Here is a 27,453-nt window from a genome sequence, read left to right as displayed (position 1 = left end):
ATGAGTGAGTTCATAAAATGTGATATATACACACCATGGAGTTCTACTCAGCCACAAAAAAAATGGTGATCTAGTACCTCTTGTATTATCCTGGATGGAGCTGGAGACCATCTTTCTAAGTGTGTCACAAGAATGGAAAAACAAATACCACATGTACTCACCATTAAATTGGAACTAATCAATCAACACCTATGTGCATATATAGAAATAACATTCATTGGAAATCAAGCAGGTGGGAGCAGGGAGGAGGGGATGGATAAAATCACACGTAATGGGTACAGTGCATACTATCTGGGGGATAGACACAGTACAAAAGCAATTTATATAACCAAATCATTTGTAACGCCCCCGCCATAGTCTGAAAAAAAAAGAAGCGTTTCAGTTTCACAGTGTAAAAAGAAAGTCAACATCATGGCAGTCACGTCCTGTATCTCAAGTGTTAGAGATTATTTTTTTAATTAAAAATTTATTTATTTATTTAGAGACTGGGTCTCATTCTTTTGCCCAGGCTGGAGTGCAGTGGTGCCATCACAGCTTGCTGTAACCTTCAACTCCTAGGTTCAAGCAATCCTCCCACCTCAGCCTCCCAAGTAGTTGGGCTAGTTTAAAAAACTTGTTTTTATAGAGATGGTGTGTGTGTGGAGTTCTTTTTTTTTTTTTTTTTTTTTTTTTTGTTGAGACAGAGTCTCACTTTGTTGCCCAGGCTAGAGTGAGTGCCGTGGCGTCAGCTTAGCTCACAGCAACCTCAGACTCCTCGGCTTAAGCGATCCTACTGCCTCAGCCTCCCGAGTAGCTGGGACTACAGGCATGCGCCACTATGCCCGGCTAATTTTTTCTATATAGATTTTTAGTTGTCCATATAATGTCGTTCTATTTTTAGTAGAGACGGGGTCTCGCTCAGGCTGGTCTCGAACTCCTGACCTTGAGCAATCCACCCGCCTCGGCCTCCCAGAGTGCTAGGATTACAGGCGTGAGCCACCGCGCCCGGCCTTGGAGTTCTTGCTATATTTTCCAGGCTGGTTTCAAACTCCTGGCCTCAAGTGATCCTCCTGCCTCGGCCTCCCAAAGTGCAAGGATTATAGGTGTGAGCCACTGTGCCTGCTCTAGAGATACTTTTGACCCATTATATGTTCTGTTTTGCTCATTTGCTGTGATTTTTGCTGTATTTCTCATGGTTTTCATTTGTATTCTGTAAAATTAGGGAACATAAGACATCCAAGTTGCTAATGATATTAAATGTTGTTGAATTCCTCATACTCCTTCCTTGTACTCCTGATTTACAAGGAGTATACAATTATACAAATTTGTATGACTTTCTTAGTGCCCATATCCCCTGAGATGTTAAATCAGTGAACCATGGGAAAGAAACCGAGGCAAGTTCCTCTTTAAAACAAAGTTACCGTGGAGGATAAAGACAGCTCAAAACAACTTGAACCCAATGTAAAATATTATTTATTTATTTATTTATTTAAGGTAAAAAAGCATTGTGATATTAATCTCAATTTTATATCATTTGGAAAAATTGCGTTACCTGCTAGAACAGTTTAAAATTGAGAATTTTCCAAACTTAAAATAAGTTCAATCATGAATTATATCTTAAGTAGAAAAGAAAAAATATTTAATGAAAAATTGTATATATATATTTTTGTGAGGAGCATCTACATTTTGAATTCCCTGTTGAGCAAGTCACATATTTGCACTTCACTCAGGATTGTTTCTGGAGATTTTTCTTGTTCTTTTATTTCAAATATATTCCCATTTTCCTTCATTTTCTTTGTCTCTTTGTGTTGGTTTCTGCACACTAGATAAGAGAACTACCTCTCCCAGTCTTGTCAAGCTGGCATTGTGTAGAAGGATATCACCAATATGTCTGGCCAGAGATTTTTAAATGGCTCTCAAACCTTTGTGTTTGTCCTGACTGCTGTTTCTGTTTTTGATGGCCCCCTGGAGCTTAGGATGTGCCCTGTTCTGTTAGTATCTTCAGTCTGGTAAGGTAGAAATTGAGATGTAATTGGAAAATTCAGGGTGTTGCATGTGTGTTCCAGTTCGTTCTATATTCACAGTGAAGCTGAGCACAGGCGTTTATCACCAACGCTCTCTGCATTAAGCCAGAAACAGGATCTATGGCAAATGCCTGCACTCATGCTCAGACTATACCCTCTGATCCTGGGGAGATAGATGCTTGAAGTGGGCTCATTGTATGTCCACATTTTCTTTTCTGTGGTCTAGGGCCATTCAGGAAGGCAAAGCCCCATGGAATCCCAGAGCTAGGTCCTTAAAGAGACAGTCCCTTGAGTGGAAGCTACAGAATTTACGGCACTTGGTACATGGCCAAACTCCTTCCAAGAAGAATGGGTAGGCCTGGATTTATCATAGTGGTGAGCCAGAGGGAAGGCCCATGAAGTGTTGACCTCTGGCTCTAGCTACTGGAGGGCTCTTGTTTGTTTGCCCTGTTAGCTCCCCAATGCAAGTTTGTTAGAAGCCAGGCCAGCAAGTAGCCACTGAAAATGTATGCTATAAACCACTTCTGGAAAGAAATGAGAGTTGCACATTCCTGACCCTATTCTGCAGTGCTCCAAGTGGGTATAGCACTTGAAAGTATTTGCCTGTTTGTTTAAAACCACCTCTTTGTTTTGTCATCTAGGGAGACTCACATATGCCTGGTCCCTTCTGTCCTCCTAGCTAAGAGATTTAGGATGGAGTCAGTTGGAAGGTAGCTATAAAAGTTGGGGCACTCAATGCACAGCATAAACCCTTTCTAAGGAGAAGCAGAGGGCTGTGTTTTTAAAGCCCCTTCTCTGCACTGCTCTTGGGGATAAAGCCCTTGGAAGTGCTCATATACCCATATTAAGCTGCCATTTTTTCCTATGGTCTAGAGAGACCTAGTAGTGCATGTGAGGTCCAAACTCTCCTCTCCACAGGGAGAACCTGGGTGTTGGGATTCCTTTCCCAATTTTATGATTCAGCGTCCAGGGCAAGATCTGTGCCTGAGTGTGTCTCCACTTTTCTTACCTATTTGATGTGGATATTTTTTGGTTGCAACATAAGTGGGCGTCTCTCAACTGGTCTGAGGAACTGATCTGTCAATAGATATTCATTTTGGTGCATCTGTGGGTGGAGGGAGAGTCAGGAGCTTCTTATCCCACCATGTTGCTGTTGTCACTCTTCTCGTTCCTTGGGTCTTTAACTTTTTTGGCCAATCTCTTATTTGTCCCAACTAATAGCATTGCCTCAGGCAGCTGTGAAGTTAAGCAATAGCAGCTGATAGTCTTTTGACAAATGCCTTGGGGATAGGGGCTTTTAATTCAGTGAGTTCTGAGTCAGGTCAAATAAGGATAAACTCTGAATGGGGCTTTTTCCGAGAGCTTCCAGACTGGACAAATGATGATAATTCCATGGAGCTCCCTAAGGAGCACCAAGCCGAGTCTGACCCTTCCAGAGACTGCCAGGTGACTGGTTTCCACAGCCACAAGGGTTGCAAGGCTGCTGTTTTCCAGGCTACCACATGGCCAGAGAGGAGAGATGGGGAAAAAAGTTAAAACACCACAAAACTTGCTATCGTTACTGATATTCAGCCTTTTCTCTTGTATAAACACTTTTTAGATCATTGCAGGCTTTGACTGATTTCCAGAGTACTGAAAAATCGATATTGGCAATTCCTGCCATTATTTTCATTGCTTTTCTAAAGGAGATTTTCAGAGTTTCTTACTTTTTTTTTTTTTTTTTTTTTTGAGACAGAGTCTCACTCTGTTGCCCAGGCTAGAGTGAGTGCCGTGGCGTCAGCCTAGCTCACAGCAACCTCAAACTCCTGAGCTCAAGGGATCCTCCTGTCTCAGCCTCCCGAGTAGCTGGGACTACAGGCATGCGCCACCATGCCCGGCTAATTTTTTCTATATATATTTTTTTAGCTGTCCATATAATTTCTTTCTATTTTTAGTAGAGATGGGGTCTCGCTCTTGCTCAGGCTGGTCTCGAACTCCTGAGCTCAAACGATCCGCCAACCTCGGCCTCCCAGAGTGCTAGGATTACAGGCGTGAGCCACCGCGCCCGGCCAAGAGTTTCTTACTTTATTATTACAGAAACCTCATCTTTTTAAAGGATATTCCCCGTGCTGTCAATATGAACCTTTCTCTCTCTTTTTTCTTTTAGATGCCATTGAGATAGCATCTGTAAACTTACCAATTCCTGTGCAAACCAAGAACTATTATAAGAATGTTTCTGAAAACAAGGAGATTGTAAAATTAGTCTCTGTGCTTAGTACATTTATTAACTCCACCAAAAAGGTAAGTCAAGAGACTCTGGAGCCAGGGCCCTGTGCTTTGCAACATGTGCCTGTGTGAAGGTGAACACCACAAGCTTGTCCTACATGCAGCCTGGGTCTCAGCCACTGTGCCTTTAGTGAGCGGCTAATGGCATCTTGTATGCTCTCAGCAAATGTTTGTTTAACTGAAGATTTTTCATTGTAGATTGCAAGGTGAAAGAAAACTATTACTCCTGTTCTCATATTGTGTTCTGTTTAATACCTTTAACCTCTCCTTTTAATACAAATGAATCTCAGTTTAAAAAAAAATCTAATATATTCCAAACCACAAGTCTGCCTGGTGTTATAATTCACCTTTAAAGAGTCAGTGATAGTAGTTTATTTGAAATAGAGTAAGATTTGCAGTCAATTTTTTGTATTTATGTAGTCAGGTAAATCTTTTAAAATATCAAATGAAAATTTATGTATATTGTCACGTGGAAATTAGATAAAAATTGGGAATAATGAAAATATTAATGCTATCAATGCAAACTTGTACCAGACATGGATGTAATTTCAGAGTTTTCTTCCAACTTTTCTCTCAATTTTCCCTTTTTTGTTTAGGCAAATCTATTCTTGTAGTCAAAAAGACTCAAAACCCTGAAATCATCTTTTATTTGAAAAAATCTTCTAATTCATATTGCTGCTAAGACCTGTTGACTTTTTAGGAATGTTTCTCAATGTTGAGGGAATAGTTGTTGCTCAGTAAATACGTCTTTCCTATTACTGAGTTTTGATAGAATATGTTATATTTGTTTGAAAGCACATTGAAAAGCTACCATTGCTGTAACAATGTGAGGAAATAGTAAGTTTAGTGTTAGCATGTTCCCAAGGGAACTGGAAGTCTTTGCAGTCATACACTTTTAATTTTCCTTTCTTAATGTAGTGAAGGTCCTTTATTTAATTTTTCTCTAGGGACAGTATTCACATAATTCAACAAGTATTTATCTAGTGTTTAGTTTATTAGGCTCTATACTAAATGATGAAGGTAAGGAGAGTATTCTATGACAAAAATAAACATTCAGAAATATTTTCAAATGTCTCAGTAATCACAGAAAATACACTAAAATAAATCAGCAATAGAGTCCATTACTTTCTCTGAATATAATCAGCACCTATGATGAAAATCTAAGGGTAAGACATAGTGGTTGAAATTAACATACAGTGCTGGGAACAAAAACTTATGTGTGTGTCATGTGTTATTTTTATTGCATTTGCTTTTATATTATGTGAAGGAAGTGCATGGATCTTAGCCTTTTATAAAATAGGAGAAAGGTTGGTGGGTACAGTATGTGTTGTTCCAGTGAAGATTTCAGCTTCATCACAGTGTGCTATATCAATAAAGCAAAATTGCACTTGTGCCCCATAAATGTAAAGAAAATAAAGAAATGAACATTAGCTAAATCTATTTAAAAAACAGTAGCAAGGTTTGGTACTTAGAATGACTGGAAGAACTTATTCCAGATTTATAAGATGGCCAAATTGTTTCTGGGCGAATATATGTACACCTAGTCTCAGTACTAGACATAGCCACCCCTCCACAGCCATAGACCCTTCTGAATGATTCTGCCTCAACCACAGACAATTCTACGATCCTTGCCCCTTTCTTGTTGCCATAGCTGATTGGATCAGACTGTAAATCTAACCTACATTTAGCTCATCATAGGTTGGCCATCAACTTGTAACAACGCCTGGCTTGAACTGGACCAAACAATCAAAATGACCTCGATAATAACCTAAATGATTGAAGTAACCTTGGTAAATTAAGCAGAATAGCTCTACATCTGTAGTTTATCTGATTTTCCCATTAAGGTCTAGGTTACCTCCGCTCTAAAAAGTTCCCATTTAATAAAGATTGATGCTTTCAGATAAAATAGGAGTCTAAAACTTATTTAGTTAGGGCATATTATTATTATTATAATATTGTAAGCTCCTGGATGTTGAAAGAGCTCAGGATTCTGGAATTTTTAGCCATTTCCAGGAGTCTTCAATAATCTGTAATTCATTCTGTACACTGCCATACATTTGTGAATATATGTGGCATGTCTTTGCAGTGCATTCTTGGTATGCATGTGGACAGTTCAGCCCATGTGAGGGGATCAGTTGTGGCTAGGTCAGGCAGTGGTGGGCTTAGCTTTCTGCATTTTAATGGATGGGAAGTCTTAATACTCATTAAACTTGAGGTTCTGAGATGAGGGATGTTTTAGCTGTATGTGGGAGCTGGAGTGGAACTACTTCTTGGTTTGGTGCAGGTTGGTGCAATTTACTTAAAATAATCAGACCATTTAGAACGCTGTTGGTAATGCTCAATTATTTCAGATAATTGCATTTGCTATTCTGCATCAGCTATTTTTTTTCATGCAGATGTAACTCTGATATTATAATGTAAGCCAATGGAAAAATTTGATTTCCAAGGGAATGAGAAATGAAGAGAAAATTTTAATTGTTTATGGATATGATTTACTACCAAGTAAATCCAAAAGGCTAATCTGAAAAAATATTACGGCCCCAAAGCAGTTAAGTTAGTGGTCAGTTAAAAGATAATTATAAGCATTTCTGATAGAATGCAATAAACATGTTCCTGAAAATCCTCCTGTTTTGTGAAGTTGCACATTTAATATTAAATAATAGGGATTATAAGAAAAGCGGTATTGGGGCAGACACACAATAAAACCCAAACCCAGGCAGTTTTATAATCAGAACAGTAACAAAAACAATAGCAATAACAGTAAAGTAGCAATCATAGTAAAATATTCACACATTTAACAACACCATAGTAATTATAGAACTTTACTGAAAAAAGGTTGGTGAAAGGTGGTATAAGGAAGAGTTTGGGCTGCTGACATACGGAAACAAGGTTAAAATCTATGAAGTTGAGGCCAAACTGTACAAAGAACATTCTTTTTTTGTTTTGTTGTTTCTGCTTTGATTTTTATAATTTTTTTTATTTGTACAAATTTATGGGGTTTATGTGCAATTTTGTTACATGTATGGATTGTGTAGTGGTCAAGTCAGGAAAAATATACATTGTACCCATTGGCCAATTTCTAATCATCCCTCCCTCTCCCATCCCACCACCCCTTCGAGTCCGCATTATCTTTCATTCTGCATTCCACTCTTCACATCCATGTGGACACATCTTTTTGTACCTACTTATGAATGAGAACAATGTGCAAAGAACATTAAGACAAGTATTGACAAAATAAGTTCAAAAGGAAGAAGTGGTGGAAGGGACAGGGCACACAGGAACATGCTCCTCCGTGGCTTGCTGCTTTAGCTCGTGCAAAGCAGTAGCATTTGTTTTGCTGGAAAAAATAGCATTTGATAACATGACCTCCCCATTATGTTGACACCATCCCCTAGTTACCATTTGCAAATAAGCCATATCATCTCACAGAAGCATGCTTGGTAGCAAACTTGACCGCTCATTAAAAAAAATTCGATTTTTTAAACTTGCAAGCCATTCGTAGCCAGTTATAAAAATAGTGGAAGAAGATCTTATTTACAATGATGACATTATTGAAAAATACCTGGGGACATACATAATAAGAAGTGTGTGGGGTCTCTATGAAGATTACTCTAAAACTTAACAAGGAATTTTTGAAAAAGACTGGAAGATATGGAAACATGTACTATGTTCCTGGATGGGAAGATGGAATATTGTATAGATGTCAATTCCCAGTACATGAATTTATACATTTTATGCAATTCCAGGCAATCTCCCAGTGGGGTTTGATGCTGGCTATGTTCTGTTTGCCGGCACCCCAAGCCCACTCCAGGATCTAATGTCCACTCTTCTCCACCAGACTATCTGACCCTAAACGCTTCAGTAGATTCCCATTGAGGCTTTTAGTGGGTTCAACCAGTGAGGAATTGTGGAGCTCTGAAGGGGAGGAAGAGGAAGAGAATGATCTTGGAGTATTTTTTCCCTATAGCGCCATCCCTGCGGCATGACCTTGAGCTATAGTTTTTGATCTAAGGTTCAGTTCTAATCAAGAGGGCTCTGTCACCCAGGGCCTTTGGGGACTCTCTTCTAGTTTCTACAAGCCACTCCTCTCCCTTTTGGCTAGGGATGGTAATAGTGAAACTGTTAACTGGGTTAGTGTCCACACCATTGTATACAGTCCCGGTTCTGTGGCATTTCCAACTAATCACCCAGTTTATTAATTAAACATTTTAATAAATCCATGGGAACCACCAGCAATTAGCACATGTTCGCTTATATCATGATGCCATTTCAGATTCTTCCTTCTTGAGACAAATCCTTTTGTTATTTGTGTTCTAGGAAGTTATGACATCCATGGATCGCTTCAAACGCTACAATCACGTTTGGCAAAAGGAGAAAGAAGAAACCATTATGACATTTGTTACGCAAAATCCCTTGCTTTCTGAATTTGAATCCCAGATCCTTTATTTCCAAAAAATAGAGCAGGAAATTATTGCTGAGCCTGAATATATCTGTGTGGGCTCCATTGCGCTGTACACAGGTTGGTTCATTTTCTTTCAGTCGTATAAGTTCAACAGTATCGTTTTCTCTCTCTATCTAGATTAGTATTCCAGGGGGCTCTACCTACCTTAAAGATTGACTTTCCTTTATGGACCTCAAGCTTTAAGACCAATTTGTAGATTCGTTTTTAATTCCCTTCTGTATAATTATTTATCCTGGACTACTTTGAACACTGCGCTAAACCTTGAAAATAAAGTCTAAGTCAGAGAAAGGGATGAGTATGTTGTATTTGGAGTTAAAATTTACTCTTTCTTTAATAAATAACAGCAATAAAAATTTGAGGTTTATCTCAGAGGGTTTTGATATGTGCTTCTTTTTTTAGCATTTTGAAATGTGTTTTGAATTAATTATTGTAAAAACAAACTTTATAAAATGAATGCATATGTAATGATTAGGAAAAAGTGTGGTTTTTTTTCCAGTTTGATTTTTGACAGATTGGAGAGCTATAAGCTGCAAAGTATTTACTCTTAGTGAACAGTGGCACTGTGCCTTTTCATACTGGTTCAAGTTTTTCAAACAGAACTGTGGACATTTGTTTTTTACAGCCGATTTGAAGTTTGCCCTGACTACAGAGACAAGGGCCTGGATGGTCGTTATCGGACGCCACTGCAACAAAAAATACAGGAGTGAGATGGAAAACATTTTTACACTTATTGAAGAATTCAATAAGAAACTGAACCGTCAAATTAAAGACCTAGATGATATTCGGATCGCGATGGCGGCACTGAAAGACATCAGGGAACAGCAAATCTCCATTGACTTTCAAGTAGGACCTATTGAGGTAACTGATAAGCATTTGTTCATTCTAGAAATATTCCCACATGTTGGATGTTGTTAGCTGAAATATGAACCAGGTCTGGACTGGAGGTTAATACCACCAAATGGGTGCGAAACCTAAAAACAGTGATTTCAGTAATGATGACACCTAACCCCTATAGGGTGCCTTCCGTGGACCGGTTCTCACCTTTATATGTCATCTAAGGCCCTAAAGAGCAGAATTGGGATGAAGATTTCTGTGCAAGTGATTTATTGACAAGTTCTCAGCAGAGAAGGGGAGTGAGGGCAACAGGAAAGGAAGTGGAAAAAAGCTAAGCAAGAATGTGATTTCAGCTGTAGACTAACGTCACTCTGTCCCCACGGGGAGCTCTACAGCATGAATTGTTCCACACAGCTGGCCCCACCTTGATGCAAGGGGCACTGCCCTTTGTACCCCAAATCGGTGGGTCGTTGACCGTAATCTCCCCATAAGGAGGCTCACATTTGGCTGAGGATAATTTTCCAGGGGAGGAGACAGCGGCCTTCCAGCCAACACTCTCAATAGTTGGAGGTGAAAATACTGGCTAGTAAACAGGACCTGGGTGGGCACTAACAAAGTCCACTAACTCAGCCTCACCGCTGCCCCCACTTTCCACATAAGGAAACCGGGGGTAAAGACGTTATGCAATTTGATCAGCGTTGCACATCACTTTTTTTTTTTTAATACAATACCATACTATTTTTTTCCAGATGAAAATGTCTTATCAGAAATGAGTTAGTATATTTATTCTTTTAAATGAGACTAGTATAATTGTAGCAAATTAAAAAAATTATAGGTGTAAGAGCATCATCTTTTCATCACATCATACTTTGAATGCCTGGACTTATACTCTGATGGTCAAGATCAGACTCTAATCTCACATTTTCTGTGCCCCTCTTTGAATTTTGAAATATTTCACATTAGCATGAAAATGGTATAGACCGTTACATGTTTGTACTTCTGCTGTCTCATGCTGGGGTGGGGGTCACAGGGCCCACCATGCTCTTCTTGGGTTGAAACTCTAAGGCAAAAAGCCCCTTCTTTGCATAGGACTGGAGAGAGCCTGGTGTTAGAAGAGGAGGTGCAGTAACTGATGATGCTGTTTTCTCCCACCTGAGAGTCAAGACAAAAGTAGAGTCAGGTAGTCAAGGTCAAAATATAACCTTTATTACTGATAGAACTTATTTGGAAGACATGATTTAGCATACTACTCGGTTATTTTCCTCTGTCTCCTTCCCCCAAACAGACACACACACACACACACACACACACACACAGTATGGGCTTGTGAATACTAAATCCCAGAATTACTAAACTTCCTCATGCATCAGAGGCAGCATTGGAAAGCTGCAGGTTTCTCTATTACCCTGACTCAGTTTATGGCACGGTGGTGCAGCCCACAGGCATCTCTCCAAGGAGGAAGAGGGAAGAGGGAGAAAAGCACTGGGTTATGCTTGCTCACATCAATAATTTTGTCCCCCAAATCAACAATCAGGTACTCATTTCACATCTATGGGGAAGAATAAAGGTGGGAGAATGGGCTAGGGATATTTAGGGAAAACCCTTTCTTTGCCTCATTTTAATCTTTTAGCCAAGAAAGTAGTCCTGGAGTTTGCATGCTGAGGGGAATGACTTGGCTCAGGCTCTGATTCAAGAATGTTCCCTTGTGTCTTACTATTGGAACCTCTTATCAACAAAATGAAATGGGGCAGAGTTAAAATCCAGATTTTTTATTTTCATATTAAAAGTTGTTTTATGTTTTTCATTTACTTCCTGTAATTTTGTAGTCTTCAAATACAATTTGGGGGCTTAAGTAAAAATATCTTTTATTTGTGTAACATTTTACAGCTTTCAAAATGCATTTAAGACGATATTTTTTGATACTCACAAAGATCCTGTGAAGCAGCTGGAGAATTTTCCCCTTTCACAGATGAGGAAACTGAAACTGGATGTCTCAGTTGCTCATTTAAGCTCTTGCAGATTGCAAGTGGAATGACTAGAACTTCAGGGTGGTTTCACTATCATGCTGATTTTTCTATTCTAATGCTTCAACAAATGACTGTGTAGATTTATGCATCTCACTGGCATAAGTTAAGTTTTTCTTCTTTTGTGCAGGAATCTTATGCTCTGCTTAACAAATATGGACTTCTGATAGCAAAGGAAGAGATGGACAAAGTGGATACACTGCACTATGCATGGGAGAAGCTGCTGGCACGTGCCGGGGAAGTTCAGAATGAATTAGTTGCCCTGCAGCCCAGTTTCAGGAAAGAGCTTATTAGTGCTGTGGAGATCTTCCTCCAAGACTGTCACCAGTTTTATTTGGACTATGATTTGGTATGTCTCTGGCTTTCTTTATGTGCATTTTTGGGGACGAGTAAATAGAACATGCAAAATATAGTTGTTTAAAAATTGTGTGTCAAATTCCATGAAATTTCCTAGAAATTGCCAAAGAATGGGAATTTTATTTTCATGAGAGCAAAAATATTTCCCTGTTGCAATCACTTCTCCTGAGAGTTTATCCACAATAATTTCAAAAGAAAATCATGAATTTAAAAGTGCTGTTTCTATGGTATCCTTTGTTTGTTACTGAAGTTGTTTGATAGAATTCTAAATTTGTGTATAAAAATATTATTCACATGTAGTTATCATATAATCAATAGTCCTTTTCATAGCATTCCTTAGTTCCACAAAGAATACGTGCTGGGCGCTGTTCTGGATGCTGATGAGATTAATGGTGGGCAAGACAGGTGGAGCCCTGCCCCTATGGAATCGATCTTTTAATTTTACATATAAATTTTAGTGCAGAATTGTCTAATGTGAGTATGTCGTGTAATAAGACCCATTTCTAGCCAATTCTAATGTGCTACAGAAGGGAAATATGTAGAGTATAGAGCAAAATTTGTACCTATTAACTAGTAGCACAATAAACCACTAAGCTAATAAAGTTTGAAGATTGGATTCATGTACTAACTCACAGATGAAGAAGCACAGAAATCCCTGTATTTAAGTTGTTCTAATGTGGGAAAAGCTGATTGGAATGTTTAGATTGTGGGTCACTTTACAAATAGGGATCAGAATGGTGAAATCTGTGAGTTATATGGCATTAGCATTTAGCTCAAACCAGACATTCTATGTTCTTCCTATAGAATAGCCATTGACCCCTCTTTGCCTGTGTCACCTAAAAATAAATAAGAAATATTTTTAATTTAAAAGTTTCTTGGCCGGGCGCGGTGGCTCACTCTGTAATCCTAGCACTCTGGGAGGCTGAGGCAGGTGGATCGCTTGAGGCCAGGAGTTCGAGACCAGCCTGACCAAGAGCAAGACCCCGTCCCTACTAAAAATAGAAAGAAATTATCTGGCCAACTAAAATATATATAGAAAAATAATTAGCCGGGCATGGTGGTGCATGCCTGTAGTCCCAGCTACCCGGGAGGCTGAGGCAGTAGGATCGCTTAAAGCCCAGGAGTTTGAGGTTGCTGTGAGCTAGGCTGATGCCACGGCACTCACTCTAGCCTGGGCAACAAAGTGAGACTCTGTCTCAAAAAAAAAAAAAAAAAAAAAAAAAAGTTTCTTGACTTAAGAAAGTTGTGACATTAAGTTGGCTTTTTTAGACTTGAAAAGTATTTCCAAATGAGTCACTTTCTGAGATCTTTTTTTAACAACTAAAAAACCAAGTTTCCTATCATGCACGTGACATGCGTGAAAACCTACTTTAGTACTTAAATACTTTGAGTTCGTGAAATTTGCATGCAATCAGTTCATTCTACTTATGTTTATTTTAACTTTTTGTTTAGAATGGTCCAATGGCTAGCGGCTTGAAACCCCAGGAAGCCAGTGATAGGCTTATCATGTTTCAGGTAATCTTTTACATTTCTAAACAACAAAACTTTGTTGTATTTTAAACACACATATATTTTTCTTTCTTTAAGACAGAGAGGCCGATTGTGGAATATAGTACATACTGAGACTTCAAAAAATATGATTTTGTGTGGTTACAATTAGAGATGATTTCTATGAATTAATTATACATATTTGGTTCTCCTATTTACATGTACCCAGAGATCATACATCTCTGGCTGGCTTGTTTGCCAATCTTTCATTTTCACTTGCATGTTTGTTCATGTGTAAATCATTTTGATGGGTTTTCATTTGTGTTTTTATTAGAATCAATTTGATAATATCTATCGGAAATACATCACCTATACTGGAGGAGAGGAGCTTTTTGGCCTGCCAGTTACACAGTATCCTCAGCTTCTCGAAATAAAGAAGCAACTAAATCTTCTACAGAAAATTTACACTCTGTACAACAGTGTCATAGAAACTGTAAATGGTTATTATGACATCCTTTGGTCAGAAGTGAATGTTGAAAAAATAACCAGTGAACTCTTAGAATTCCAGAACAGGTGAGAAATTAAATGCTTAGCATGCCCAGAGCTACTGAACTTCAAATGCTTTCTTCTTTGGTAGGCTGCCAAGTTTTCTTTTCACCCCAGATGTTTCAAAAGCACATCTTGCTGCATTGTTGTTGTCTGTCGACTTCACCCTTGTCAAATGCTATTTATTAGTTACCCCTGTGTGTACACAATGAGACACGCACATCCTCTAAACCTGGATACATCTCTTTAGGGGCTTCTCTGTAGCTTGGAGGGACCTGATCTTCACTCATTTTACACTTGTCAAACATTTGAAGTTTATGTTAGATGATTTCCTGGAATAAAAACAAGAACCCTGTGATTTTTCTATATCATTTTAAGAGTTGAATCCAAAGAAAATGGAGGGTCATTTATCGTATATTTTGGTTGACAGCCTGATGCTGTACACTATGCTTTGTAATTATTAATAGTGAGTTCTCAATACGTGTTTATAGAATTCAATTGAACTGAAAGGCACCTCTGCTCTCTAAAATAATGCCGCTAACTAGGTAGTTGTTTTGAGGGATTGTAAAAATATTTTCTGATGGGGAGGAGCAATTCTATGTAATAAAAGTCGGTATATTACATGAAGAGATAGGCTATGAATTGTGAGTTTAAAAATGATATAAGTATTCAAAGAAACTGTTTCAGACAGAAATGCTAGCAAACAACCTTGGACTGAATTGTCTGAACTTATGTTTCTACGGCCTTTCATTTTCACAGGTGTCGGAAGCTGCCCCGGGCCTTGAAGGACTGGCAGGCTTTCCTGGACCTGAAGAAGACCATTGATGATTTCAGCGAGTGTTGCCCGCTGCTGGACTACATGTCCAGTAAAGCCATGCTGAAGAGGCACTGGGAAAAGATCACTGCTCTCACTGGGCACAGTCTGGATGTGGGGAATGAGACCTTTAAGTTAAGAAATATCATGGAGGCACCTCTTCTGAAATACAAAGAGGAAATAGAGGTACAGCTGATAGAGAGCATGCTGTGGTGGAGGAATTCATCTGATAACATTTCTATATTATGGAATGCTGGATCCGTAAAGTATGCTCAGGCAATTGAAACTCTTTTCCTGGCATTCGGCCATTAACTCTTTCAACAAATGTTTACCGAGTGCCTACTGTGGGGCAGGTTCTGTGCTGGGGACATAATGATGCAGTCCTGCGTTCATAGATTATTAAGTAATTAGTATAATCAAATAATTATATAAATAAAGAGGTAGTTACAAGCTATGGTAAATACCATTGAAGGAAAAGTATGCTGCTCTGTGAGCGCCTGTGATAAAGGAATTTGGTTTATCTTGGGGTGATAAAGGTAGGGAAGCCTGGGGTGCATGCTTAGGACTGGCTGGGTGAAGGGAGTGTGGGTGTGTGGTGGGGTGAGGGGCTTGGAAAGTGCAAAGAAGACCATTCCAGGCAGATGAAGCATTGCGCGTGGGGGATCTGAAGTGCATTTGAGGAGCCAGAAAAGGGCCAGTGTGGCTGGGGTATGGAGGTGGGCGAGAGAGGACACAGCTGAGCCCAGGGCAGTGGAACGGGCTTAGATGATGTTATCGATTTTGGTCTGTAGAGCAATGGGGACTATCTGGGAGATGTGTTTTCAGCAGGGGATGACATGGTTAGGTTGGCATTTTGTAAAGGTCACTCTGGTAACCATATGGAAAAAGAATTGGAGGAGGATGAGGGGGCAATGATGGGAAAATCGATTCAGAGTTTCTAAGAGTAGCACAGGCAAGAGATAATGGTTTTTTGGACAACAGGGGAGGTAGTAAAGCTGGAGAGGAGAGAAAAGAGGGAAGGGATCTGTAGGAAGTAAAACTGGGCAGAATTTGGTGATGGAGGAAACATGGTAGGAGAAAGAGGATGAACCCTAGATTTCTTGCTGAGAGATCTAGATGGATGATGCTGCTTGCCACTGAGATGGGAATATGGGAAGGGGTTCAAATTGGGTGGCACGGTCCAAAGGTCATGAACTCGATTTTGGGCATGAGTTTGATATTTCACAGATTGTGTTTGGGTTCCCTTGAAACATCCAAGCAGAGAAGTCTAGTAGGCAAATGGTTGTTGGTCTTTCCTGGAGATAGAACAGTTTACTGAATGCAAGGCATAGATGAGGTCGTTCAGAGAGGGAATGTAGCGTGGGAAGAAATGAGGGTAAAGGCAGACCTTGACTACTGGTCCAGGAGAAGGGAAAGCTGCAGAGGAGACCGGGAAAGTGACCAGAGAAATGAGGTGTCTGCTAATTTCTTCCTCTCTCACTGCATTTATTTGATGTTAGAAGGGAATCAGAAACACATTGAATTTTGAGTCTGTGATTAAAAGGTTATTGTGTGTCTTTTCTGTCATCTTTCTTTTTGGCATAGATTGGTGGAAAATTTTATAAATTAAGGTTTTATTTAGTCATATCTTTATTTCCATCTCTCTCCCTATATCAATATCTACATATTCATACGTGATTTATTATATTGCATTTTAGATCTGAAAATATAAATGTTTTTAGATGCATATGAAGCAAATAGTGAAGACAGGATCTCTGCTGAACCTAGACTGTTAAGGAAAGATGTGTGACTTTCATGTAATAAAATGAGAGCTTGCATTTTGACAGGACATCTGTATCAGTGCAGTGAAAGAGAGAGACATTGAGCAAAAGCTGAAGCAAGTGATCAATGAATGGAACAATAAAACATTCACATTTGGCAGCTTTAAAACTCGTGGAGAACTCCTCTTGCGAGGAGACAGTACTTCAGAAATTATTGCCAACATGGAAGACAGCTTGATGTTGCTGGGTTCTCTACTGAGCAACAGGTAGGAAAACCACCTGTCTTTTCCCTTAGATTTGAGAACAATAATAAACATTTCAAGAAAAAGTAATAAAAAATGTATTACAATAACACCCTCATACAATTTATTCAATGTTGAAGATACTTGTTTTAATTGTAGCCTTTGGTACAACATGGGTATCACTGGTTTTATTTCGTTAGCCTCTATTTGTGGGATGTGTGTGAGACCATCAACTGGACAAAATAAAGCAGCATGTAATTAGCCACTTGGATCTTGGGAACGTTTCAACTTTGTTCCTGACAAGCTTCACTGCACAGCTGACAGCTCAATGGGCTCCAGAATTCAGGGGAACATTATTCTGAATTCTAGAATAATCATTTTATTTGAAAACATTTTTTGCCGGCCACTATGGACTAGAAACTCTTAGTTGTGTTCATACTTTAATGAGATGACAAATCAAGGTAGAGAACCAATTTGATTCTTAAAGAGGAGTAAAATAACACAGACTAAAGCCAGGCTAAAACTTCTAATTGACAGTAATAGCAAAACCATCTCATCTTGGACATGCAAACCACAGACACGTGAACTCACACTTCTTTGGTTCGTTGCTTCCATTTGCACTTGACAAAATAATTTCTTTGTTCACCGGGATCTTCTCAAACATATGGTAATTGTGTAGAACATGGATTCCGTTGAGATGTGAGATATTACTGTGCTACTATAGCTTTAAAATACCCGGTGTGTATATGTATCAATACTTTTAATGTAGGAGGTACCATCTTCTTATGGTCTGGATAAAAGTTTCTCTTTCTTGCATTTACTTGGTATATTTGAGTAACATTGGGATATAAAATTAGGTATTAGAGAATTAGACCATTGGTAATCTTGAGTTTTTGAATTTCTCGGGATTTGATGAGTTTTAATGAACTTGGTTATTATTCATACCCAACCAGAATGAAGGATAGATGGATGATGACACACCCTCCGGAGGTAGAAAAGGCACACACATAAATTAAGTTAAAATTATCTGTGTTAGTGGTGGGAACACTTTTCTTACTAATGGCATCAAATCTACAGGTAGAATTATGGGAGGAACATTTATTCATCATACATTTACTGAACATCTACTATGTTCTTTGTGCTTCTCTAGGTCCTGTGGATAGAATGATGAATAAGGCAAAGACCTCTGTTTCTATGAAACTACATTGTAGCAAAGAGCATTAAAACTCAGGAAGATTTGTGGAATATTAAAATAATTTGGTTAATAATTATGAATATGGAAATTAAAATTTTATTCAAGAATATGGCTCCAAGTCCATATTATGTAGGGCTAGAGGGATCGATAAAGGGATAAGAGAAGAGGAAGAATAATGATAGGCTGTACAATCATCTATGATTGAATTTGACTGCAAATAACAGAAGCAGCACATACAAAATCACTTATGCAAGACTGAAGTTTCTCTCTCTCTCATGTAAAAGAAGTCCCAGGGCAGATGATTCAAGTTGTGATGGGGACTTTACCACATCATCAGGGACTCAGGCTTTGTCTGGTGTGACCTTATTCTCCATGCTGCCCGCTGCGTCCAATGCTATTACTCACATTTCATGTAGAAGAGTGGTTCTCAGCCTTTGCTGTACACCAGATAAACCTAGCAAACTTTACAAAACTTCTAAAAATCCCAATGTCTGGGCACTTCCCAGACCTATTGAATCAGCGTCTCTGTGGCTGGGACCCAGGCAGGCAGCTATGGTTTTTTATGCTTGTCAGATGATTCCATAGTGCAGCTAAGGCTGAGAACTATTGATATGAAACTTAGTTCCTTGACCACACATTGCTGCAAAGGACTTTGGGAAATCTAGTATTTTAGCTGGGTAGCTAGAAGCCCCCATAGAAATGGGACCCCATAGAAATGGGGCTCTCTATATAAAGAAGAATGAGAAAAGGACATTGGGAGGCCATTGGTACTCTCTCAAGGGGAAAAAAGGAGAAGATACATTACCTATGGGAAAGGCATCAACCTTGCACACATGTACACCAAACATGAGTTGATTGGGCGGGAAATTAGAAAGAGGCCTGGTATAGCCACAGAATCTCAGTAGAGAGAATATTACTCTCCTGGACATAGTAGCAATGACCAGCATTACACTACTTTGGCAGCGTGGTGGAATCAAGTCTGATGTCTGATATGCTCCTTAGATTATAATTCTCTCACTCGTCTCCATGATCTGGATCAAAAGGAAAAAAAATTAGACTAACAATGCCCAATAAATGGTGATGGATTAATCACTTGGTTGCATCATTTTGAAAACCAACCACATAATCAACGTTGTAAAGAAATGTTAAAAATTAAGAAGTTAAGCAGCCTTTTTAGTTTGAAAACAGTAACACAACAAAAACAAAAACAAAATCCTAAACATACTTTTTATTCTAGGTACAATATGCCATTCAAAGCCCAGATTCAAAAGTGGGTGCAGTACCTTTCCAACTCGACTGACATCATCGAGAGCTGGATGACGGTGCAAAACTTGTGGATTTATTTAGAAGCTGTCTTTGTGGGAGGAGACATTGCCAAGCAGTTGCCCAAGGTTTTGGATTTTTCTTTATGATTTCATCAGGGTTTTCAAATTAGAGAAATATCTAAGAACAAATGCACCCTTAAAAAATGCCATAGTATTTTAACCTCTAGTGAACCCTGCTCCTCAAATCCTTTTGTTGTTCTTGTTAATGCTATTATTCTTCAAAGGGAGTGAGGAATTGTGATAAAGATTGGAGTGACAATCAGAGAGGAAGAATCATACAAAACTGTGAGGTTTGACAGGAAATACAGGGTTAAAAAAAACAAAGAATGAGTGCCTGCATAATTGATATGCTTCTTCAGATAATTTCAAGGTAGAATTTGGAAAGGTGTAGAATTATGGCATAGTTATCTTGACAATGGTAGGATAATTTGTCCTTATACCACTGACATTTTGAAATAATGCACACTATACAATATAACCAATTATATCTGTACTGTAAAATTGAGGGGTAGAAATGTGCAGGAAAAAAGCTCCAAAACAAAAAGACCTTTTTCTCAAGATGTTGAGCATGGTTTTCTTAACAAATTGTAATTATCTTAGCAGGTATCTATGGAATATATTTTGAGATTTTTTAATAGACATTTTAACCAATTTTCAAGGATTCTTATTCAATTACCTTAAGTTATTTGCAAGATTATAACATTTTAACAATATATTTGAGTTTTAGAAGCATGGTTATGTTAAATGTTTTCTTCACTTAGTTTTCTTAACTTTCTTTTTGGTTAGTTTTTAGGTTATTTATAGAAGATAGCTCTGTTAACTGATTATAAGACAGACTATTTTTTGGCCAATAGTAAAATGTATTTACACATTAAAATTTTACTTATTTATTTATTGTTGCTTTTATATTAGTGCATGTTTTTCTTTTTGATGGATAGAGAAGAATCTAAAATTGGACTTAATGGAAACTTTCACATAGAATACTTAAGGAATTAAGTGGAGTTTCTTGCTGTCATATTTGGTAGTATATGCTTATTGGTAATATACAGAAAGCTTTAAGGAAGAAAATAAAAATGATCACTACTTTCTCAAGATAATCTGTGCATTTTCCATTTTTTCTCAAAAACAACTATTTAAAAATATTTTGCCATATTATAGTTATACTAGAATTATTAGATAAAAAATCTAATGCTTAATGTAACATAACATAAAAATAGAAAATTTACCCCATTTAGACATAACCCATGAAAAAAAATAAGAGTGTCCCTGCCTCCCAGATTATCTTGTATTGTGTTACGATTTTTGCAGTTGTTTCTTGTTTTCACTTAACATAATGGGAGTACCAAAATTAGGCTAAAGATTCTTACTTAATAAAAAGGATGATATGGTGCAAAAGGCCCCAAAACAATTTAAACAGTACTTGCGTGATATTAGGTACATATAGCTTGGGTATCTGAACTGGTCAGAACTCTAGCTTCGGCTGGAAGGATGTGAGATACTCTGTCCGATCTGATCACAGATGTGTTCAAGTCCAGTGTGTTTGTTATCTTGTTCTCATAGGAAGCCAAGCGCTTTTCCAATATAGATAAATCTTGGGTGAAGATCATGACTCGGGCCCACGAAATGCCCAGTGTAGTCCAGTGCTGCGTTGGAGATGAGACCCTGGGGCAGCTGTTACCACACTTGCTGGACCAGTTGGAAATATGCCAGAAATCCCTTACTGGGTAAGTGCCCTGGCCCTTTGAAAGCTCTCAGTATCCTAGAGACAAAAGGGGACAGAGGGACTAGGTAGCATTAGTCAAATTTGTTTTCTTTTGCCAAGACTTAATTCATGTATAAAGTTGTTACACAGATAAAACTAATATTTACAGCCTTATATTCTTTCCAAATACTTACTAGATTTGTCCTGATGTTGGACTCAGAACTTAAGGCTACTTCCAGCACTGGGATAAGGTCTTAAAAATATTCATTTCTGCCTTTTAAAATTAATCTACCTATTTTTTTCTGATATTATTCTTGGCTAAGCATTGTAGAACCAAAATATTTTGTTATACTCATTATATGAAACAATGTGTGGTATCCACAAGTAGTCGGTATATTTGCAAAAATAATATAATATGAATCTGTGTACACACATACACACACACTTATGCATATGTAGGCTTGGTGAATTCCAAGAGTCATAAATCTTTTTTCCCTTGGTTAATCAAAATAAAATAACATAAGTAGAAATATGTTAAACAGTAATATTCTAAGTGTGCATTGAGACTTAAGGCAGACCCACTCATTCTGAGCCTTTAAGTTAAATGATGATTGTGAACCGTCCCACGCTCCTCACGCACCCTTGCAGGGTGCCGCTGGCTCTGGTTTCTGATCCACGTCATCCCCTAGCAAAGACTCGATTTTCCTAGGAAGAGAATTCTTCTGCTATGAAATAAGAATGTTTCCTGCTAATTTTACACAGGAAACAAATAAATAATGCAAATAATGGGGGAAGAGTAGAAATTAAAAAACTAAAAATAAACTCAAAATTCTAAAAAGTTGGTAAAATTTCCCTAAAAAGTACGATTAAGACACCATAATTATAACCAGATACACTAGAAAATGAAGTTGGAGAGCTACAGAAAGTAACAGAATCCATGTATCCGTAACATAAGGAGTCCCCATAGCATGAAGCAAATATAGAAGCAAAAGCAGTTGAAAGCAAGTTGATGATAGGCATGGTCGCTGGATTTCGGGAACTCCAGGAGGCTGAGAACAGGGCCAAGGCCCCTCCACGAAGCTCATTCACAGCTGGATTTTGCTTCTGCTCTGACACTGGATTCATTGGATTCCCTTTAAGATACAATTCCAAGAATTATATAGAGCCTTTAGCTGACACAGCGTGCTGTGCTTACAAGCAAAACCAAACCACACCACACCAAACCAAAGCAAAAATTCCCTGTGTGTATTTTGTAGTGCTCTCTAGAAAGGGTGCACAAGATTTTCCAGACTAAGTAAAATGTATACATTGCACTTGTAAAAAATGAAGAAATTCTGCCACCAATTTTGGAAAAAAAATAATTTCTCCATCAGAATATGGAATAACTATTTGAGGAATCTCTTCATAAATGAAAAAACCAAAAAGTATTGAAAAATCATGTGGGAAAATCAGACTATCACACAGTTTTTCCTTTTTCCCCATCCAGGTTAATGTATTCCTAGAATGGTCAGTTTTTGTGTGTTTATAAAAGTTGATATTTTTCCTCCCTTCTTAGATACTTGGAGAAGAAACGACTTTGCTTCCCTCGGTTCTTCTTTGTCTCGGATCCTGCCCTTCTGGAGATTCTGGGACAGGCATCGGACTCCCACACCATACAAGCCCACTTGCTCAATGTGTTTGACAACATTAAAACTGTCAAGTTCCATGAAAAGGTGCACTTCATAATCATGGCCGACAATCACTGCATCTTAGAATCTCAGTGGTCTTTATTAAGTAGTTCTCTGACCCTGTGTTTACAAAGGGTTAATTTCATATCCATTAATTCTTGCTCAGTAACTGAGAACAAACTTTGGGGTCCAAATTACCTTCAGAACTGGGTAATATTTTACTATCTGAACTATAGATTTGAATAAAAATTGATAGCTTAAATGTGATTAAGAATGCATTGCATGTAGCATTTATGGTTTTACAGGGCAAATTAACTACTTAGAAATCCAACAAGGTAAAGAAACCAATTGCTCATAAACTCATGTCTTGAATAAACAGAATTGCCCGAGTGATTTGATTTTTTAAATCAGATTTCAGAAGTTTTCAGCATGCTTTATTGAAATTTCTTCTACACTTCCATGTTTATGGAATTGCAGAACTACTGGGGACCTGAAAAAGGTCATTCAACTTGAGGGTGCCTACACTTGCACAGCTGCCAAAAGATATTGTCTAATCCATCCCTCTATTAAAAATTCCATAACGAAGTGATCCTTCCCATTTGATATTGTGTTCAGTTTCCCTCTGGTGCTTCATACAAATCTCGTAGTAACATTCATTTATTTATCCTAGCACGTAGTTTACTTTATTGAGGAGCTACCATGTGCCAGATGTCATGCCTAACATTGGGATTAGCTTCCAGGGACTCGGCTCTGGTGCAGGAGACAGAGAAGTAAACAAATAGAGTCTATAGTGTGCAGTTAGTGCAGTGTTAAAGCTATTCCATTATAAGCAATTAAAAACCAGTTGTTAAGGTCAAGCCTGTTGCTTTGTGCCAGACATGATGCTGGCCCGGGGTTCCCAGGAAGAATGCATCATGATTCACACTGAAGTCATTTTTATGCAGTACCATACTCAAGAGAAATTTGCCCATTAAATGTTGATAATTTTGGACTTGAATTGTTATTATTGTGCTTGTATGAAGCACAAGGTTCAAGGGAATTCCTGTCAGGGAGCCCTAATCTGGGTGCATAGGGGTGTTAGGGAAGGCTTTCTGCAGGAGAATATGAACTTGAACTGACTTTTTGAAGGTGAGTGGAACATAAGCAGGCAGGTGAAGTTCACCTTCAAGGGACCTGGAGGTGTGGGCAGCCCAGGATGTCAGAAGTGTGTGTATGTGAGTGAGTGCATTTGTTTTCTATGTCTGCTGTGGCTTAAAACAACAGACATGTATTGTCTCACCGTTCTAGAGGCTAGAAGGTGACCTCCTCTTAACATGATTGCATCTGCAAAGACTGTATTTCCAAATAATGCCACATTCACAGATACCACACAGATGCCAGGGCCTAGGACGTATCTTTTTTTGGGTTCACAATTCAACTCACAACAGGGAACGATGAGCAAAGAGAGAAGCAGGGACAGGCCGGAGTCCAAAGACTGAGCACATCACATTGTGGAATTCTACTTCATCTTGAACATGACGCCAGGCCATGGGAGGCTTTTACACAGGGCAGTGACCTGATTTGTGTTTCAGAAAGATTCTCTGGTGCTGGGCAGGAGGTGGAATGAAAGGAACCAAGGAAAACTGTGTTGAAAGCCATTGCAAAGTCAGGATGGAAAAGGCTGAACTGCTATAATAAAAGCCTTGTCAGAAGGGACAGAGAGGATGGAAAGATAGGATGGATTTTAATGGTTTAAAACCATTGTTTCTTGTTGATCTATTGGACGTGTGCATTGAAGGAAGGGACTTAAATTAACTAGGAAGTTCTTCCTGATGTTTCACTTAAATCCTTTTGCTACAGCACTATGATCTCATGGTTCAGGAGCAAAGCTTCTCACAGTCTCGAGTTGTACATTGAAGATAATTCAAACTTCCTCTTTTGTTGATGAAATGCCACAGATTTTTAGCCTCTTTTCATAGCAATTACTTCTTAAGATAGCATTGCTTTTGTTTTTTATTTTCCCTGCCATAAGGCTTCTAAAACAGGGGGCAGATCCTGGTTGTGTGAGTCCTAAATCTTATAAAATTATAAGTACAAATTTACACTCAGGGCCTTGGAAAGGGTCCGTGTAAGTGAAGGGCCCTGAAACTGAAGACTCATTAGCATCCCGTTAGACCGCTTCTGTCCACAGCTGAGGAGGACTCTGTCAGTGCAGCACTAAATCTGAGCCCAGGGAACAATATTCCATTTTACCATAGAACAGAAACAACAACAAACACTTGCATTTACTTTATAGTTCGTGTTATTTTGTTTAATTGGCAGAAACAACGTGTGAGGTGGGTAGGGAAACAGGGCAAGCATGATTTTTAATGGCTAATTATAGGCAAGAAATTTAGTCTCAGAGATGTTTTCCTCTAACAGTGCGTGATCATGGAATGTATCTTAGAACTCCAAGTACTATGCTATTCTCATTTTGTCTTACTGCATGGGAATGGAAGTGAAAGACCAGAACAGGAGCTGGGTTTGAAATAGAAAACATTATGTGCAACCAAGATCTCCTGTAAAAAGCACCAGGTTTGGTACAGAATTGGAATTACCTTGTAAAGGGTTTGCATTGATCATATTGACTAGGTTATTGCTAATGTCAACTCGATAATCTTGTGGTGTGGAATGACAAGCTTTGAGAGAGTCTCATTTCACTAGGGAAAGCTTAGAGATTTTTTTTCTCATCACATTTGTATTAAATATTTCCTTTAGAAAATGTTTTCCCCCTTACAATATAGATTATTTGGAATTGATTGAGTATTCCCTTTTAGACTTTGTGGGTAACTTTTTTATTGTTTTGAAATCAATTTTGTATTATGTCTTGCCTTATGCAGTATTTTATAATCTGTAGCTTCACTTTCTATGGGAAGAATAACATTTACAAGAGGAGAATGGAGGAAAGGTAAACATTTAAAAATTTTTTATATGACTATAGCTATTTTGTTGGTTTCTAACATAGATCTACGATCGAATTCTGTCGGTTTCCTCCCGAGAGGGCGAGACGATTCAATTGGATAAACCTGTGATGGCAGAGGGCAATGTGGAAGTTTGGCTTAATTCTCTCTTAGAGGAATCCCAGTCCTCATTACATCACGTGATTCGCCAAGCAGCTGCAAATATTCAAGAAACGGGTTTCCAGTTAATTGAATTTCTTTCATTCTTCCCTGCTCAGGTCAGTGTATTGAAATTAGAAAGTATTTTTTATAAAGTAGTCATCTTAAATCTCAGACATTGTCTATTGTAAGCTTCACAAATGGCTATAATTTAACTCCAGACCAATATTAAAATTTTCACGAAGTATAGGTAACTGTATTGATTTCAACTACAGATTATATGGTCATATAGAGAGAGAATTAAATGTGTATTTGGGTTGTAGAGATATTTGATATATTTTCTTTAACTTAAAACAGTTTTTTTCCCAATGGAATATCTTTATGTAACAATGTATATAAATCATAAAAATGTGCCCAGTGGATAGTTTACTAGAAAAATGAAAATATATTTTAGCATAAAATACAGGAAACAATATTTTTTTAGTCATTGTGATCAATAAAGATTTTGTGAGCATCTGCTCTGGGTAAACGCAGTGCTAGTTTGGGTAAAGCAAGTTTAAGACAAATTCTTTACCTGCGAGAAACTTAAAATCTATCTAGGAAGAAATGTGACTTAAACGCAAATGACTTAAAACTACAAGAAGTGAGTTCTCATAGGTTGTGAAAAAAGGTCTCACATGGATGTAATCAAGGCTTTATACTTTCATAATAATCACAACTATTCATTATGTTCTACTTTCTATTTAAATGTGTAAATATGCAACACAAACTCATAAACCCTTTTTTATTTCCGTAAGGTTGGATTATTAGGAATTCAAATGATATGGACACGGGACTCAGAAGAAGCCCTTAGAAATGCCAAGTTTGATAAAAAAATCATGCAGAAAACCAATCAGTCTTTCCTGGAGCTACTAAACACACTAATAGATGTCACCACGAAGGATCTGAGTTCCACAGAACGGGTGAAATACGAGACTTTGATTACTATTCATGTGCACCAACGGGATATCTTTGATGAGCTGGTAAATTCTTTATAAATGCTGTGGCATATCCAGAAAAGCAAATCCTAGACGCTATCTGTGTTTACCCACTAGAATTAGTTTGATTGAATTCAGGGAAGAGGTTAAATTCAGGCAAAGAATCATCTTCATAATCAGAGCTCGTTGTCAGATTTTCTTTTCAGTCCTTAACTGAAATGTCAGTCATATTGTGATGATCTATGCTAAGGTGTTACTGAGGCAATTAGACTTTATTTTACAATTCTTTATGTGATTATTTTTAATGTTAAAATGTCATATAGCATCCTGAAAAGCTTTCATTTGTCTTTTTCTCCTTTTAGCTATTAATTGAAGATCACCGGTTTCTTGCTACAGAAATTATTAGTAATATTGCTAGTGGAGCTGTTTAGGACCTTTTGAAAAATCACATCCTTGACAAGTTTTGCTACATTTTATGTCATTGATTGCAAATGGTCTTTCCTAATATAGCTTGTGACATTCAGGTGTCATGCAGGTTTTTGCCTTTAAGGAGAGAATAGAGTGGAAAAAGAGAGTTTAGTAGCTGTAGGAAATGGGAAATGTGAAAAGAAATGAAATGAAATTTGTCCTTTACTGTAAACTATAACATCAGATAAGAGAAGCAAGAAGCTCTTATTTTCATAATAATTTTTTGGATTGTGTCTTACCCCATTAT

General features: G+C 38.1%; 1 protein-coding gene across 1 annotated transcript in view; it reads left to right on the top strand.

The window, feature by feature from the left end:
• The window catches only part of DNAH5 (dynein axonemal heavy chain 5), a 197,793-nt gene that overhangs the window by 48,731 nt on the left and 121,609 nt on the right, over positions 1–27,453 (top strand). Inside the window, exons 22-34 of the mRNA XM_069492049.1 lie at positions 4,150–4,283; positions 8,586–8,787; positions 9,353–9,588; positions 11,719–11,937; positions 13,398–13,460; positions 13,768–14,006; positions 14,739–14,979; positions 16,620–16,819; positions 19,228–19,381; positions 20,876–21,039; positions 22,573–22,729; positions 25,668–25,880; positions 26,559–26,783. Coding sequence (XP_069348150.1) covers positions 4,150–4,283; positions 8,586–8,787; positions 9,353–9,588; positions 11,719–11,937; positions 13,398–13,460; positions 13,768–14,006; positions 14,739–14,979; positions 16,620–16,819; positions 19,228–19,381; positions 20,876–21,039; positions 22,573–22,729; positions 25,668–25,880; positions 26,559–26,783 — 2,447 coding nt within the window. The remainder of the gene's footprint in view (positions 1–4,149; positions 4,284–8,585; positions 8,788–9,352; positions 9,589–11,718; positions 11,938–13,397; positions 13,461–13,767; positions 14,007–14,738; positions 14,980–16,619; positions 16,820–19,227; positions 19,382–20,875; positions 21,040–22,572; positions 22,730–25,667; positions 25,881–26,558; positions 26,784–27,453) is intronic.

Source organism: Eulemur rufifrons, chromosome 17 (assembly GCF_041146395.1).
Source record: "Eulemur rufifrons isolate Redbay chromosome 17, OSU_ERuf_1, whole genome shotgun sequence".
Taxonomy (NCBI): Eukaryota; Metazoa; Chordata; class Mammalia; order Primates; family Lemuridae; genus Eulemur; species Eulemur rufifrons.
The sequence above is the reverse complement of the archived record's forward strand: the minus strand, read 5'-3'. Positions and strand labels throughout refer to the sequence as shown.